The sequence below is a fragment of the Lethenteron reissneri genome, chromosome 33 (assembly GCF_015708825.2).
Source record: "Lethenteron reissneri isolate LAM-NWPU_2019-01 chromosome 33, ASM1570882v1, whole genome shotgun sequence".
Taxonomy (NCBI): Eukaryota; Metazoa; Chordata; class Hyperoartia; order Petromyzontiformes; family Petromyzontidae; genus Lethenteron; species Lethenteron reissneri.
The window spans coordinates 12,041,269-12,059,873 of NC_083811.1; the positions used below are offsets into that span (position 1 = coordinate 12,041,269).

Sequence of the window (18,605 nt, forward strand, 5' to 3'; positions counted from 1 at the left end):
CAGCTCGGGGCTTGTGTGGGCTTTGGTTCCCTGGATAAATAATCACGGCCCCATCGGTCGCACGAGCGTGGGCTAAATCTGGCCCATGATCTCCTCCCTGGCATGTGGGGCTGATGCCTTGCCTGGGGAGGTTGCCTTAGGGAGGAGTAAAGAGTGGGCAAAGGGTGGTGGGGGCAGGGTTGGATTGGCGGTCCTGCATTAGAGGTGCATTATGGAGAAACACATGTAGTATCAAATTATTCAGGGCGCCCGGTAAAAGGGGTCGGTACAGTGCAGCGTGCAGAACTGAGAAGGGAGAAAAGAAAAAGAATAACAGCGGCGGCCTGCAGCTGGTATCCATCACACTAAGGACTGCCCTCCTACTAGTACATGTATTCACTGAGCATCAACTTGACTGAATCCATGCTAAGCCACATTAAGGAGTCGTATTATTTTCGCTGCTCGTGATTTATTAAGGGGTCAGCTTAGCCCTGTGAATTTCACGCGGGGCGCGAGCGTGCGCGCGCGCGTTCGAGAAGACGGCCGCGATGAATGTTTACCCTCACCGCGCGCCGTTGACAGCTGTTTGACGGAGCGTCGTTCAAGCCGCCGTGTTAAAGCTACGCATCTCCACGCTGCCAGGCCACGCACAAACGACAAACGGGACGCGTTGTGCGGTTAAATTGGAAGGCTTGCTGTTACGTCACCAATGAAAGCCAAGTTAAGTGGCAGTGTCTCCGAGTGTTGGGGAATGGCCCCGTCCATTCAGAGCCAGTGGTGGAAATCCCTCTGCAGTCATCGGTGAAAAAACAAGAGACCCCCCCCCCTCTCCAATCAAGATTCGTGTTCAGTGGCTGTAAGGATAGTGTCACACGGATGCAATGTCAGCAAAAAGACAGTGGCTGTGTGACTTGGGGGATAATACTTCTGTTAGCCACCTGGTTCTCAGGTGCAGCGAGTTAACGTTTTCAGTCTGATCATCATGATTAAGCAAGTTCTGACTGGGGACTAAACATTTTGTTCTCATTGTCACACAATAAAACTACACAAAGAGCATAAGGGCTCACCAGCTGGTGGATGCATATGGAAAATAAAATGACTTTAGTAGTTGTATTGTAAAGTTCTGGGGCCATTCTCTGGCATAAGTTGATGAAGTGGTTAGCTGTGAACGGAAATGTTTTGACCTCATGACACGAGGCCAGCAAAGTGAGAATAAAAAAAAAACTTTCGTTAAAAACACAATTTAAATTGTGCGTTGATATGAAAAAAAAATATTTGGATTTTGATACCAGCACACCGTAGCCAAATCTTGTGGATGATGTCACAGGGTCACTAATTCTGCTGCTTAGCAGAATGCGCACCTGGGTAATTTCACGCAGAAATCACCAGGCTACGTGCAAAATGACCCAAAGTCAGGAAATGTAGACCACACATCCGTCCCAGCGCCCGACTAAACACGAGCGTGTGCAAGATCGCCATAGATGGAGAGGGCTTCCACTGAAGCATTCATAAGCACTTTGCCCTGATTACGGTTAGATAACTTAAATCTAAAAATACAGCGTGATCTTATATTGAGTGCGCAACGGAATGTCAAAAAGTATTCGGGCTCTTGGCTATGACACCGGATGAAATCTATGTTTCGGCAGTACCATTTGGGCGGGCAATTTTTCGGTAAAGTTGTTGCATAACAGTCATCCAAAACAAACAAAGCCAAAGTTGCAGTAAGGCATGCGCATTAGCGACTCCACGTTACACAGCTGTTTGCAGAAAATTCGCTGGATGTGCTGTGGCTATGCTTCCAAGCCGGCGGAGGGGGAAAAAAAACAAAAACTCCCACAAAAAACTACGGCAAAACGGCAGAAGAAACCTTGGCGGTGATATTCGTGAATTATTGACCACTTAACCTTTTGCCGTGCGCGCACCATTGGTCTGCGGTAGCGGAGACATGCCGTTTTAAATATAAGGAGAAAATGGAGAAAGAAAAAAAATCACAACTGCTTTCTGCTTTCAAACATCCTCTCGTGATCTTAAGCACATCGGACATGCTAATTCGCTCGGTGAGGTATTTCGAGCGGGGAGTGGTGAACCACGTTTTTATCGAGATGAGTCCAGCGAAGGGATGCAGATGTGTAAGCCGTCCTCCATTCTGCTGACGTCTGCGAAACATGGATTCTGTCTCTTTTTTTTCTCTCTCAAGAAAGAGTTTGAAATTCTTCGTCTTTCCTTGTGACTTATGTTGTGTTCATCGAGTTTTACAGGGATCTGCAGAGCAATGCACTTTGATTCAATATTTTACTCGTGCATTGCTAAACGTCTCAAATATCTTTCTATACACACACAATGTAAGTGTATATATATAACAAACATGCGATTGTTTGTACATTTTTGAAAGACTCGCTCCTGCCATGGGAATGTATAATTACCGCTTCAAGCTCAGTGCCACCAATGGAGTGAGTACGACTCCATTGTTTGTGTACCGTGACGCTGCTTTTGTTGACTATGAGGATCACTTTTAAATAACGAAGCTTTAATACAGTTAAACACTGCGACATACGTTTTAGAGGTACAATATAGCGATTAAAAGCATTCAACTAAATTCTCTAAATCCATAATTTGTCAAAATTAGCACATTTACATTGCGGTTACGTTTCATTCTGTAAAAATTTCACTAATTTTCCATGTAATTTATTGCCCACTAATGCCACTACTGATGCAATTGTGAGGGCAATAGAGGCCCTTCCACAAGTGGAGTTCAGTTTATTGTCCTTCCCCCGCACCTCCGATTAGCATGATTGGCTCCGTACGGTGCAAAAGAAGTTCAACATACATACATCGAGGGCAGTTCCAGAGAGTTCCTCTTCAGGATATTTAGCCTGGTCTTACACGCTGGCCACATTTCTTTGTAGAGGTGGGGGCGGGGGGGGGGGGTACCCACACTTTACCCCACAACGAACCACTGACCGTGGTGTGCCATTTAGTCTGTTGGGTGGGCAGCGGTGAGCAGATTGAAAAAACTTGCAGCTTTGCTCAACTGGCACGCCGCGAGATTGAACACAATTGGCGACCGCTGATGTCTCCCCGTGCCAAGCATTGCACCACGGCAGGATCCCAAAAGAGCAAGCATTTAATAATTAAATAAAAATACCTACTTTGCTGAATGTTGGTGGGCATTAATTTATTCGAGGCCTGATAGCATCACGCCACATTTGCAAATTGTACGAGAGGCTCATTTTAACGGCGCACGCGATGGTTGTTTACGCAATGCGATTGGGAGGGCGATTTTTGCAGTTACAAAGTTCATTTCTAGGGTGAATGCACATTAACGGGAAATCAGAAGATTAAGCAGAGGCTAATAATGTAGCTCGTGAACTGCATATCAATCGTGTGGGCCACCCAACACAAGTGCACGCGTTGCGCATTAACAAATGGTCAAATCGCGTGCAGCGTTATGCACGCTGGCGTTGATTAGGCAAGTATAAATACTCATACTATCTCTCATTGTCCTCCCTTGCTTCCCACTGAGATTTTTTGCACACAGCGTTGGTGTACGGTGCTTTTTTTTGAAATTTTTGCTGTTTTTTTCCTGGATTTTCAGTTTGCACATAGTCACTTTAAGATGTTTTCTTGTTCATGTTTTTGTTTTTTGTTTGTTGCGGTTGCACCCGATTCAAGATCCGAATGGCTCACAGGGCTATACCTAATAAATGAACTTGAAACCCTTCAGCTCAAAAAAGCAATGCCTTCTCGAAGCTTCACATCAATGTAGTCTGCGCACAGTGGGAGGTAACTCCTTCTGCTGCTATTGGTATAAAATCACCCTTCCATCTTGGCATTCACACATAAAGCTCTTTTCGTAACAAATTGCATTCCAGGATAAACGTGGTTCACTATGTGATGCATTCCTTTCATCTGTTTAAAAGACGAGAGCACAGTGTATTTCCCTGCTCAATTAAACATAGAGCAGCGCTCATACATCCGAGAAATCACTATCGTTGACTTCCCGCAAAGTCGCGGTGAGTTTATTATTTCTGGAGGGATGTTGGGCTGGGACAAACCCCGACCAGGATCTCAACATGCAGCCGTTTGATTGTGAACAGAGTGATCTGCCACAGTCCGCCGGGTCAGCTTTCTTGTGGTTATATGTTGTGTTTAGCTCGTGTAAATGTGTGTTTAGTTAATTTGTGCGAATGTATGTTTAGTTAGTTTGTGTGAACGCGTGTTCAAATCTCTCCATCTCGCTGCTATGGAGCAGAGACCAGCTCATACACAGCAGCGTGACAGACAACGACTTATGGAGGCCTTCATCCAGCACAGGATAGATAATTCTTGATGATAATAGTCACCTATACATATCCCATACCTCACATTTATCACGAGTATCACTGCCATAACTGTGCAGTCAATAGGTAACGAAGCGTGCCTGCTATTTTAAACTAAATTGCAGTGTCTTTTCCACCATGTTAATGCCGTAAAAACTAATATCCCTTTTGAGTGTTTCGCATGTGGAAGAAACCGAAGCATCAATAGAAACACACACGCACACATATGTAAAGATAGTACTCAAATATCCACACAGACAGTTCAGCACCTCACTTGCTGAACTGCCTCAGATTGTGAGATTGATGATTATTGCGTGAGCCACCGACCCCTACCCCAAGAGCGCTCAGCTAGAAGCATGCGCCACCATGCCCGACAAGAGTAAAAACTATTTTTAAATTGGCAACATTTCTTCAGCGGCAATGAACCACTGGCTGATATATTATTATTTTATGTCTAGGCACGCGCCTGCCCTCGCACGCGCGTGCCTCGCCTCGTCGAACGGGCGTCGTGGGGGCGGCGGCGGCAGCGGCGGGGGCGCAGGCAGAGGGGGCTCGCGATGGCTCCCAAGTCGACTCGTGCTGGCGGTGCAGTCACGCCTCGCTCGTGATCGCCTAGCGCAGGCCCCCGGTATGCCACCACCAAGCCCCCCCTGCTTCCTCCCGGAGCCGAGCCACCACCACCCACGCAGCCGCGGCGGCGGCTCTCACCTCGCATGTCGCTCAGTCACGTACCGCTTTCGTTTGCAGAAATATAAAAAAAACTGATTTTGTTTTGCACATTAATGGTGACCGGGCTGAGCCCATGAAGGTGTTAACCCTTGAGGAGACAGTTTTAATCGCAGGTGACTGCCTGAATTTAAACCCAGGATCTTAGCGATGCCAGCTCAATGTTGTGAGTTCGTGTCCATCTCGAAACCACGATATTTATTAGTGGAAGAATAAACCTTAATCCAGCTGGGTGGCACTGTCGTTAGAGATGTCGACTCAGAGTTAAGAGTAACGGGTTTCAATCTCGCTCATACGTCAGTTGGTCCATCATTCCTCCAGGGTTGGTAAAACGAGCACCACTTTGTGCCAAGTCAACAGTGGCTGTGAAGAGATTGGCTCCTGCAACAAGAATGTGGAATTTCCACCGATGGCTGCAAGGATACGCTCTGACCTTCATTAAACTATTATCATCGTTAATTATTTCACCTGTCGCCAACATCATTGACGCTTGTGTGGCCCCCAACCTGAAATCCTGAGCGATCCATCGTCCCATCACCACAAGTGCCCTCATTGCACCATCAACGACTTCTGCCGCACTCAAAATATCAGCGGGACGTTTCACACTCCACACTCCTTTGTCCAACGACACAGCTCAGCAGACAGAGTGCCCAGCATCGGTGATTTAATTACATTTGGCAGATCAGATGCTTAAAGTAAAAAAAAAACTGGGCAATTGTGTTCTTCAAACGGACGTCATTCCCACCACAGAGCCCCCACAGCACTATGATATATACCATACGTTTTCATTTCGAAAGTTTTTCAAATGATGTCACGCCTGCTGTTATTACTCTTTAGTATTTGGTGCTCTTGACGTTCTGCAGAGAAGAGATTCAGAACGGATGTCATCACCTCTTTCCAGAGATTACCATGAGTGTTTTTTTTACTGTTAAAAATTTCGACGAGTTTCATCGTCTTTATGTGACCGGTGTTTGAGTTATTCCATCAATGTCGATCACTGTCTACCTATCCACCAACCTGTGTGCCTACCGAACTACCTACGTGCCAGCAGATCATGGTAATTATGGTTTGAATGACCGAAATACGAGTTCTACCCATAACCCAATGTGCCAGTAATACTTTATAATTTCACTTTCAATGCAAAATAGTTTATTCGTCATTTGTATTTACTATACGTATGCCAATTTAAAAACTATTCATTCTGCCGAAGCTGGCTTACTTTCTTAATCTTGAAAATGGGACTGGAGAAATGAATGCATGAGCGTAACACATTCCTGCGGAGGGAGCTGGTAGGAACGTTGGGTTGCTCGGTCAATGGCCAGGGTCGACGGCGGCGTGGTGTATTCCGCAAATATGCCCGACTGTGAGGGCGGGCACAAGCCGGCGTGAGTAGGTTAAACGTTGAGTTTTATAAGGGCACCACGGGGTGACCAGCCCCTCCCCACCCAGCCCCACCCCACCCAACCCCACCCCTCCCATTCTCCAACCCTCCCCACCCAGCCCGTCCCTCCCTCCCCACCCAGCCCCTCCCCACCCAGCCCCTCCCCACCCTCCCCACCCAGCCCCTCCACACCCAGCCGCACCTTCCCCACCCTCCCCACCCAGCCCCTCCCCACCCAGCCCCTCCCCACCCTCCCCTCCCCAGCCAGCCCCACCCTCCCCACCAAACCCCTCCCCACCCTCCCCATCCAGCCCCTCCCCACCCATGAAATAATTTGCTGTGTTGGCCTTAATATGTGCTCATTAAAAAAAGACAACGAACCCTCATATAGCCGTAACAGACTGTTGGGGCAAGTGCTGTTAGCGAGCACCTATGATAGCTGACACAGCACACAAGGGGGTGGGTGGCCAGCATCATGCCCGGCCGCCTTTGTCTCCCCAGTGGCGATGTTGACACACTGCACCAGGTACTCATTTAAAGCTGAGTCGACCTAGGGGAGGCCTAGGATTGGTTCAGATAATGATCGCTGGTGTTGGCTGTGAGCGAGAATCAAACTCGGGTCACTGAGTTTGTAGTGCCGTGCGATAACCACCATGTCACCGCTCCCCACATTAAACACACACACACGCACAAAAACAGACACACAGAACTGAATCGGACAATACAAGACCCCATCGATATCGTGCTGGGCTCCCATAGTATGTTCGCGTGAGAACGCACTTAACGTTAATCTGAACACAAGGTGTGCTTATAACGCCAGGCATTTTATATGCCGCATACATTACCGCATGACAGACAGGCGAGGGCAGGGGTTTAAACGCTGCCACATACTACCTACAGCATGCTCTCAGCGGCCAGATGATTTATGGATTTGCTTAGACGCGCAGGCAGGCACTAATGTGCCCGCACATCAAACGCAAAATCTGGCTGCCGTGTTTCCCAAGCGTGCCGCATTATTACCGACCGGCGTTCGGCATTTTCCAATTCCGGGTGGGGTTTTGGAGACGGCGGAGAGACGTGCAGCAATCATGGGGGCGGCTCAGTGGCTCAAGGAGCTAATGCCAATTCCCATGTGAGGGTATCGAGCCAGCACTGCTGAGGACCGAGGTTCCATTCCCGGCTGCTGCTGCTGCTGCTCCACCGCTTAAGGTTAACTCCCATCTTTTGATGGTCAAACCTGGTCACTATTGGCTTATTGAAAGTAAACAAATATGGTAAATATATTTGCATTGAAACGTTTTTTCGCAAAGACCAGCTGTGAAGGAATGTTCTGTCAAAAGGTGCCAACTTTGGCTATCTGGCTGCATCGCACTACAACAGAGCCCTCGCCTTATGCTTTACACCTCGGCAGGGGGGTGGGGGGTAACTCAGGCCATCATCGCTAGAGGGTTAATCGTGAACACTTGTTGCCCTATGGAGAGACCGGCTCCTGCCAAGGCAATGTGGAATTCCCACCACTGGCTTTGGGCCAACGATGGAGATAAGTGCAGTCCCACTACATACATGTTCACACCTGGAATGACTTTGACTTTTGAATGAAAAAGTGCAGCTATTTCTGGTATTTTTTTCTTTCATCACAGTTGGTTGTGTGCATGTATGTTGAACTTCTTTTGCACCATACATAGCAAACCGGGCTAATTGGCGGTGCTGATCACAGGACAAAAGGCTCCACATGCCAAGTGTCCAGCAACAAACAGCACTGTCGATGGTGTAACAGATACGAGTTAAACGTTTCTTGATTACAGCAAGGTTGTAAGAACTCGGCAAAAGGCACGATGGGAGGGAATTCCAAAGTGGAGCAATGCGAGCGAAGAAACTTGTCTTTCACCGCTGAAATATCCGAGGCGGGCCGCAGGCACGGGTCGAGTGGGCTGCACGGGAGGCTGCCTGCAGTCTTCCGTCTTAAAGCGCACCAGCCTCACCGTGGGGTCTGCACGGACACAAACACAGGCACGCCGCTTTGAACTCCTTCTAGGCTGATGCAGCCCAAAACACAACCAGCAATTCTCTCTCTGTGCGTTTGGAGCTTCACGACATGATTCGAAAGCTTCATTAATGAGAGTTGCTACTCCACACATCACGACATTCATTGCATCGAAGTATATATATGAATATATATTTTTGGTTCAGAACTATCATAGAACCATTTCATATTTGTGCAGTGTTAAGAATAACACTCGACAAACCACTATCTTCATGAGTACTGAGATTTGAAAATATTATTTTGTCAAACATTTACTGTAAAAATATGTGTTACATAGCCCAAGACACACAGCTAGGCTGTGCATGTTTTGGTTGGGGCCTTCCTTTAATCAGGCACAAACACAAATGTGGAGTTTGAATGTGTGTGCTTGTTTGTTTGGTAATACTGCTTGGGGGGCACCCAACTTATAAGCAGAAGGCTCCAAAGTGAAATTCTGGAGGTCAATTCAACCAATCATCCTTCACCCTATGGGCTTCGTACAACTTTGTACCACTTTTTTTAAATTTAAGAGTGGTTTTCATATGTATGAGAAAGTGGAATTTCCACCACTGGCTCAGCTTTGCCAATAGAGGTGATGCTATACTCTTTGGTTCTTTCGGTAAAGTCACGTAGATATAAAATAAATCACGACGTTTCGGGCGCAACACAAGCGTCCGTCATCAGGTGGGAAAGCATGCAGTCACGAAAGCTTCAACTCAAGAGGTGATGCTGTTCCATTGCTCCTTTGAGCAGGCAGCACTTTGTGATTGTCTTAATTTTCAAATTAAATAGTTCTCCACGGCATTATATATAATGCATATATATTCTGCAGCATTTTCCAGTTGTGTTCGTCCAATAATTATTTTATGTATTCTAAACAAACGTGTTGTACTCTTTTGCTCACATGCATCTTTAGCCTTTGCAGGCATTTGTTTACAACTTCCTGTAGTTTAATTTCATGTGGTTGGTGTGAATCATGAACCACACCAAAAACATCAACAGGCCGATGCGAACATCTCCTTCATGAATGGACATTTTAAAGACGAGCCCCAGTGCGATTGTGACCATGCAAACCCAACCATGGACCATATGGTTTACAACTGGGATCTGCGCTCATTCAATGGAGGATTGGCATAACGACACGAACTCTCACCTTGAAGAACTCTCGTGGCAAGTAGAACTCGACATTGGCATTCAGTGCCTGAAAATATTGCCGTACGCAATAATACGACTTTCCTTCATAAATCCAATCCAATATTCAGATAAAATGTTGGTGTATAACCTTGTCGATGAGTATTTCCTGGCGCTCGAGTTATGTGTATCTCAGTGTCGCTGTTCTATCATTATACACTGATTCTGATGCTTTACTGATGATGTATTTAGGCTTTGTTTATGAAAGTGTGTAGGACTGCAATATTTTTGTCCTAAACTAACTGGACGTAATTATATTCTTTACTATTCCATTCTTACAATAGTTTGTCTTTACTAGAATATTTATTTACAGTGCAAGTGAATGTGATTAAAACAATGGCAGAAAGGGCCTCCACTAGGGTATTTAGCCTGCTTTTCCACTTTCGCCATGAGTTTTGGAAGATAAGTTCCCATACTTTACACACGACCACATGTGATTATTCAACTCAGAATAACTACTATAATCACCCAGGAATGTCCTTAACGCTCGTGACGTCACTCCACATCGACAACTCCTCCCTCATTAATAATCATGAGCAGGTGACGTCACTCCACATCGAACAGCCAACTTAATTAATAATCCTGAGCAGGTGACGTCCTCCAAATGGGCACCCCCCCCCCCCCCCCCCATTATTATTACCTACTATGAGCTAAGAATGTCTGTGTGCAACGCTCGTGACGTCACTCAACGTCGACCAGCCCCCCTCATTAATAATGATGAAGAGGTTACATCCTCCACATGGACCCCCCCTCATTAATAATCATGAGCAGGTGACATCACTCCACATCGAACAGCCCCCCTCATTAATAAAAAAATTATAAAGTGACGTCCTCCAAATGGGCACCCCCCCCCCCCCATTCATAATAATTAGCGGGTGACGTCACTCCACATGGGGGGCCGAGGCGCCTCCTCCCCCCTCCTCGGCGTCAACTCACAACCCTCACTACAAAGGCAGAACCCTCACGTCACGCGGTCTCCATAACGCTGTTGAGATATCAAAGTAAAAAGGACGTCATGATGAACAAGAGATTATAACCTTAAAATAAAATAGCTCTGTGTCACCGCGCCCTTACAAATTGCACACGCATTGATTCAATGAACATCACATCGCGGTCTGCTTTTCGCTTGCAAGTTTCAGATTCACTGCAATACACCCGTCCTTGGACGGGCAAAAGGCTCGTGAATATATAAACACGTGCAGGTAAAGGTCTTGACTCCCATAGTTAAAGTTGTTTTCTTTAAATCAAACTTTTACAGTTGTCATGATTTGCGTGTTGATAGAAAAGTCTATGGTTTGACATATAACTCAATGACATGCCTGGATGTAACGTATTTTCTTAACATGGCCCCCTTCATGTTAAATACACTTAGTCCACTGATTGTCCAAGGATTTAATTCCTGTTCGTAAGAATCTCTTTTCTTGTAAAGTAGAAATCTTTTGCAAGTTAATCTTCATTTACTGAAGTCACTGGATTAACTCCGAATTAATCCAAATTCATCCACAATTTTTTTTTTAAATCGCCATTTTAAATTAACACCCAATTAAAGTGAGTTCAAACAATCGTAAAAAAAACAGCTAAACTGTTACTATGGAACTTGGCTATCCTCATTAAAAACAATATACTTGCGTTTTTTTTATCGAGCATTCATCATTTCTTTTATTAAAGCCACTTCTACGTCAGGCGCTGTTCTCTGCGATTACCTCTTGTGACAACCACAACCAACACGCAAAGCTAGTTTTGATGGCTACCATAAGAATCCCTTATCCCACAGAGACAGTGGTAGGCCTTCAGCTGCCCTCCCTCTTCCAGGCTACCCTTTCACCTATGACATTATTTTATTTACTTAACTGCCGCTCGCGCTAAAATGCTTTTCAGTGGGATCGTGGAAACGTTGTGAGTTTACGCGATCGCTTTCGGGAAGGTCAGGGAGAGCAATCTGACCCCACCCCAGACGCGTTGTAGCATCGCCCTCACGAGACACGTGGTGGAGAGTAACCAACAGACGTGCCATAGTGGAACTCATGGACAGGGGATGGAATCATTACGATGCATGCCATCCACAGGGTCGCGGTCTGATTCAGGAATTGATATATTCTCTGGAGTATAATACGCTTCGGGAAGTAAGATTCATCCCAAACTTATACGGTGTCAATCGACTTTATCGCACATACACACATCGGACTGTAAGACACACTCCAAACTTTTATTTTATAATACTGGCGAAAAGGTGCATCGTAATCCAGAGAAGATGGCAGTTCTTTTTTATTTATCACTGATGCATATCGCATTACAATGCAGTAAAGTTACAGCATATAACATTGGTGTGAATGTATGCCATCTATAGTGGTACAGTCATCTTTAAACATACACACGAACATTGGAAACGATCCATGCTAACACACATGGTTCGATGTCCGCAACGTGAGAGGTAACATTAATCGATGATTCATTCAGATCTCCAAAACAAATAAGCCAGTCAGAGCACCAGGCGAGCCAGCAATGCTCACAACGTGGACTTGGTGATATGAAACGAAGCACTCATATGCAATATGTTTGCTGCTGTCAACTCAGTCACCAACGATTACTGCATGAAATAGCATCCAGTGTGAGAAATTTATTTTGAAATTGTTAATAATACCCACACTGGCGGTGCTGTTGTCATATCAGAGGGCGAGGGAATTCAACTCTCGGTTGGGGGTCAAACCAGCCCTACATTACTCTCGGGCCAATACAATGAGTACTACCAAAAGCCTCTATTATTGATACTTTGTGGCGATTAAAAAGTCATCATTTTAGATGAATGTTCTCTAACCATAGGATTGTGGCATTACCATCATAGAGATGAGCACTGGTCAGTATATTCCTTGGGGATGGCGGTGGCATGGGAACAATGAAATTGGTCCCAGGGAATAAGCAGAGTCTCGAGTGCTGGGAGTTTGAGGTATAAAAGGGTTAACACAACAGAACCTCTGCTACAATCACTCCCTGCCAAAGTGAAAATAACAACGTTGGCCTGCATGCATAGGCCACAAGACATACAAAATCAACGTTAAATGCTGCAGTGTAGGGGGGGGGGGGCAGAAGCGGGGAGCCGGGGGTCTTCTTGTCAGTGGTATTCGAGATGTGTTCTGGGCACCCGGCGTCCCATGTTGTGTTTTCAATTGTGCGCATACATCGACCAGCATTTGTCCGTAGACACACATCGTCATGCTCGTGGTATTTGACAAGCCCGAGAAGTTGACACGTGGCGATGATTTCATGGAAAGGACAGTCCAAGACACCGGTGAACAATATGTTGTTTAAATATCGTCACACCAGTGGTGTGTTCTGATATGGCGATATTACGATATGTTGTACGATATAAAGACCACAATATTTGTATAATCCGTCTTTACAAACTATGTTTGAGACGTGATAATTGTTGCTAACTCGATTCTAAATCTTTCATGTTTGTTTCTTGAAAATGAAATAGCCAACACAAAAATAAAAGTACATCTTACTCATTAAATTAGTGTTTTAAAAAAAACACATTTTAAAGTAACTGACAGCACCATGTTTTCATGACATAATTTGTGCAGTTAATGTCGATATTTAATCATCTGTGTAAATGACAGAATGTGTGTTATTAGCGTCATAGTTTGTAAAGTTGCAATGATCATCAGACTTGTCGGAGGCTTGTGTTTTGTGAACTGCAATTGAAATCTCTATTTGTACATGAAGCGCAGCAAAGCACAGTAACCACGCAACACACATTACAGATACAAACCAATATCGCAATCATTACCGTACCGTGAAAAGGCATAGCGCACCGTATGATATCGCAGCAACCATAATCACAACGCACATCTATGCTTGCGTAGAGGAATACAGGTGGTGCTGCGGTGAGGCTGTCTAACTCACAATTGTAAGACCGCGGGTTAAAATGATCACACCGCTGTGGTCAATAGAATGACGACATGTTTGTAGAAAGCCAATTTAGGATGCCCTCTGTAGAGGCTGACCACCGACCACAGAAATATGGAATTTCCACCACTAATATGGCAACAGGAGTGTGTATTTTGAACAAAGAAGGAGCACATCAATGTCTAGTGCTTGTGTGCCTATGAATGCGCTTTGAATTGTTGACTTGGACAAGGCTAAGCCAACTCTATTTTGTGATTGAGAGATCAGTGTGATTGAGAGATCAGTATGTAACTTTCTTGATTGGAAGCTTTCGTGACTGCAGGAATTCATACGACCGAAAGAACCAAAGAGTATGAGTATGTAACTTATCAATGTAATTGGTATTGGAAGGGACATTTTCATGCGCTGGTGAATGTTCCTTTTTTATGACAAAATGTACCAATGTCTTCATTGCCAATAATGAAACAAACGGCTTGTTTTGAAAATAAAATGTGAATCGGGCACATTGAGTTCTGAAAATCGTTACATGGCTACATGGCACATTGCCGAAGGTACTCAGCAAAGAATTGCAGATAAAAAAGGACCACCAACAGTACCCACCTGAAAACGTTCTGCGACTCAGGTGTGGTGTTTTCTGCTTGCTATGTTAGATCGTACAACTCACAATCAGAAGGTTGTTGAGTTCAAATCCTGATCCTGGTTGAGCAACCAACCATTCAGGCTCTCGTCTCTCCATGGAGGATAAGTTGTGTACCGTTTTGTGGGAAGTCAACAGTCCAATGCAGTGGATGGCTCCAAAATTTTAAATATGTAATTTATGACTGCCCATGGCTTGTTTTGGAAGGGTGACAGACGTTTTATGTGGGGGACAATGCACTACATATTGCTACGCCAGGCAAATATATCTGTCCAAGGACACTCAACATGTTTTCATGAAAACTACAAAACCCTTGGCCCAGTGCTACGGAACTTACTGCATAGTGCTGAGCATGCTCGCCATTGCGACAGTATGCACGGGGCCTCGATGATTTAATTCCACAGCCTCTCAAGTAATTGCCAATTCCCAGTAACAAATTACTGAATCGAAACGCCGACTCGGGGCTATCATCCAGTCACCTTAAGTCACCGATTTCAAAACCCAGTCTCTCAGCCGGTCCTAGTGTCCTCCGAGAAGACGGCTGGATGCTGAGGAATGTGAGAATCCACTCTTGGGCCAGGCTGAGATTGTTTTCCACGCTGCTGCTCAACCAATACCAGCTGCATGAAATAAATACCACAGGCAACGCTGGTGGTGGTGATGGGATGAGTGGTTACAGTGGGTCTAATGGACAATGAGCATATCACTACAGCGTCAATGTCAAAAGTTGAAGCGTTTCTCTGCTCAAACGAACATGGGGGCAGTGTTGAACTCTGTTGGAGGCCCTGAGTCAGCAGTAGACATTTCATTTCGATGGGTAGGGCCAGTCTAAACATAAGATGGCCACTATTGACTACCCACAAAATGATATGCATTCTATATACCTCCAGAGGGTTCAGGTTTTTAAAGTCCACCATTAACCGGGATTTTAACTCATAACCTTCTGACAGCGAGTTGAGTACTGTGAGCAAAGTGCGACCAAGATAAATTGCTCATAAAACTGCACTACTTTGGTATTTTACAGTTATTTCAAATTCACAATGGCTTTCGATGGCTTATTGCACAACGTATTGCTTATATAGGCACGCCATTGACGATACTGACTAAATCGAACGTAACAAGTGATTTCACAATTGATTTAGAATTATTCCATCAAATCTGGAATTATACTCTTTGGTTTTTTCGGTAAAGTCACGTAGGTAAAAAATAAAATAAATGAAAACAACAAAATTAAATCAGGACGTTTCGGAGGCAACACAAGCTTCCGTCTTCAGATGGAACCGTTACTACAGCGACTTTGGCTGTGACGGTTCCACCTGAAGACGGAAGCTTGTGTTGTCTCCGAAACGTCGTGATTTAATTTAGTTGTTTCCATTTATTTAATTAAAATTTTAACCTACATGACTTTACCGAAAAAAACAGAGTATGAATCCTTGCAGTCACGAAAGCTTCAAATCTAGAAATCTGGAATTATTGATTTTATACTTAAGTTCACTTTGATTTTATACTTAAGTTCACTTCAAAAGACCTATGCCAAAGTCTGAACATGGGTTTATCTCCACGGAAGCACCATATTCTCAAGTACAGTGAGTTAATGTTCTTAGCCTAGTCACCAATTATTGTCCAAACAACCCCCTGCACAATGTACACGTTTTCACTTATTTTGCCAAACACCAGGAATGAGGGTTAATACTTATACATTATCATCTTATTGGGATATTCTCTGATGTGATGTGAATCTCTTCTGAGAAGTAAAATGTGTACGAATGTTTAACAGGCAGGAGACACTGCTCCCTTCCTGAAAGAAACTAAGACAAGCGGCTCATCACCTGTTGCTCAACTGCCCAACAGCTGAGCTAACTTTTCAGTGTGTAAGTAAATAAACACAGGCGTTTACACAAAGGGAAAAGCCAATGAACCATGCAAGCAAACTTATGGGCTGACATGTCGAGGAAACCTGCACTATATTTAAGAGTAATTTGTGCTAAAGAAAATGACCAATACAATGTATTGTTACAACTAAAGACTGCTTGTGTCGTGCAGAAAGAGATGGTACTATCATCAGTTACATTCACACGTATTTATATCTCTCGATAGGTGCCCTAACTACAAGGCATCCTCCTACACCATATGGCCCCAAATATCAGTCAATAATGTCTAACGGCGCCTCTCAAAAAAATGTGTGGGCAGTAATAGCTTTGTTAAACACGTAGGCTTTCGCGACCAGTTTTATTCATAATAAAGGTTTTTAGGTTAGATCGCCTAAGTATAAATGTGTCGCAACCCTCCACCAGGCCAATCAGTAAAAAATGTGTCACGTTAACAAAACGTCAATTAGTTACCAGAAGATATTCCCAAACTAGCTGACCATTGTCATATGGAGAGGTGATTTATTTAAACAAAAAGAACGACCAGCAATGGGCTCTCCTTTATCTCCTGCTATAGCAAATCTGTACATGGAAAACTTTGATACAAGAACACTTGCTTCAAGTACATTAAAACCATCTTTTTGGCTTAGATATGTCGATGACACTTTGTCTGGGCACATCGTAAAGATACACTTAATTAATTTTGAAATCATCTCAATGAACAAAACCCGGCCATCCAGTTCACCATGGAAATGGAGGTGAACAACACACTCCCCTTCCTCGACAATTTTTGCTTGGACGCGGCCTAAATGGTAAAATAACACACAGCGTCTACTGATGCCTATCTGAATGCAGATTCGTATCATCACCCAGCACAGAAATACTCTCTTATCAAGACGCTCATACATCGGGCAAAAATAGTGGCAGATGTTGAAAGTCGAAGGAGAGAGATGAAACATGTTAAAGAAGCACTACGACTGAATGGCTACAACCATGCTCAAATTAACAGAGCATTGAATGCCAAACCAAGACCGAACAACACAACTGCTGAAATTGATCAGATTATCAAAACAATAAAAATACCATACAGCTCAGGAGTAACTGACAAATTAGTCCGTGTTTTGCAAAAGTAAAACAATAAAGTAAGATTTGGTACGGTACACAAAATTCTAAAACTAGTGTCTTATACTAAAGATGAATTACTTAAGTTATCAACAGAAGGTGTAAATCGGATCAATTACTTATGCGGTAAATGCTATATTCGACAGATGGGATGTAACATTAGCGTAAGACTAAAATAACACCAAAGGAACATTACATTCTCTCAAACACAGCTGTCAGCAGTGGCAGAGCATGCTTGGCAACAAGGACACTCAATATGATTTAGATAACGTTGAAGTGTTACGCAAAACTATGTATTACTGGCCAAGACTAATTAGAGAATCCATCGAAATTGAGAGAAACACCAAAAAAATTCACTGCTCTGATAGCTACAGACTTAGCGCAGCCTGGAAGCGTATTATTAAGTAATACACAATACATATTACATTTCCTCATAGAGGAATCACATACTAATTAACTGATTACTAAACTATATATATAAAGGGAAATTTGTGATTATGTGTGTCTGTTCAAAATGTTTAGCGTACTTCCCCGACATGCAATAAACTTGAAATTTGCAATGTGGGTACTTTCCAGACTGTACACCATGCACAAATTATAAAAAAAATAGACTTTTGTATTTATTTATTTTTTTGGGGGGGGGGCACAATAATGCTTATTTTTTGCACGGCAAGTGAGCTGTGACGTCACATCTGTCATGTGACCCGCGCATGTGTAGTGCTTGGCGCGCTGCGCTACGAACCCGGCGACCCGAGTTTGATTCCCGCTCACGGCCACCACCGGTGACGATTATTTTAACCGCTCCTGGGCCTCCCATAGGTCGACTCAGCCTCAAACGAGTAACTGGTGTGGTGTGTGAACATCGCCGGGTAGTAAAGCTAGTCTATTATATAACTACAATACCCCCCCTCCGCCTCTGATCTCGAAACCTTATGGGGTTCAATGATGACGTCGTCCTGCACTATTTAAGACCGGAAGCAGGTGGATGGCTTCACTATTCTGGCAAATTGCCCGAAGATGCTGGATTAATTACCAGCAAAACGTCGTACTACTCAAATTCTAAATGTTGTGGATTCACTCTTCAAACACACCAGTGGGCTGAAGAAGTTACTAGTTGGCGTTTTGTTAACGTGACACATTTCTTACTGATTGGCCGTGTCGGGTGGTGGAGGGTTGCGACACATTTGTACTTACGCGATCTCACCCAAACGCCTTTATTATGAGTAACAGCTTTCTGAGAAGTAACTGTGAAGCAATATCACGATCAAGATGAAATTGACCATCACAACCTATGCTGTTATTGCCATTAGACCTCGCCATCTCTTTCTTCATTTAAATATTGCCCCTGGTACAAACTCTTAGGTTTTTTCGGTAAAGTCACGTAGGTAAAAAATAAAATTAATAAAAGTAATAATAGAAATAAAATAATCAAAAATCACGACGTTTCAGAGGG

At 44.2% G+C, this 18,605-nt stretch overlaps 1 protein-coding gene across 3 annotated transcripts in view; it reads right to left on the bottom strand.

Annotated features, from left to right (window-relative positions):
- LRRIQ1 (leucine rich repeats and IQ motif containing 1) overlaps positions 1 to 18,605 on the bottom strand; it is a 117,852-nt gene that overhangs the window by 21,593 nt on the left and 77,654 nt on the right. For 2 of the 3 annotated variants that reach the window (XM_061564629.1, XM_061564628.1), the window contains one exon: positions 8,294 to 8,395. The exons of the other annotated variant lie outside the window; for it this stretch is intronic. In XM_061564629.1, coding sequence (XP_061420613.1) covers positions 8,294 to 8,395 — 102 coding nt within the window. The remainder of the gene's footprint in view (positions 1 to 8,293; positions 8,396 to 18,605) is intronic. 3 annotated transcript variants of the gene reach the window in all.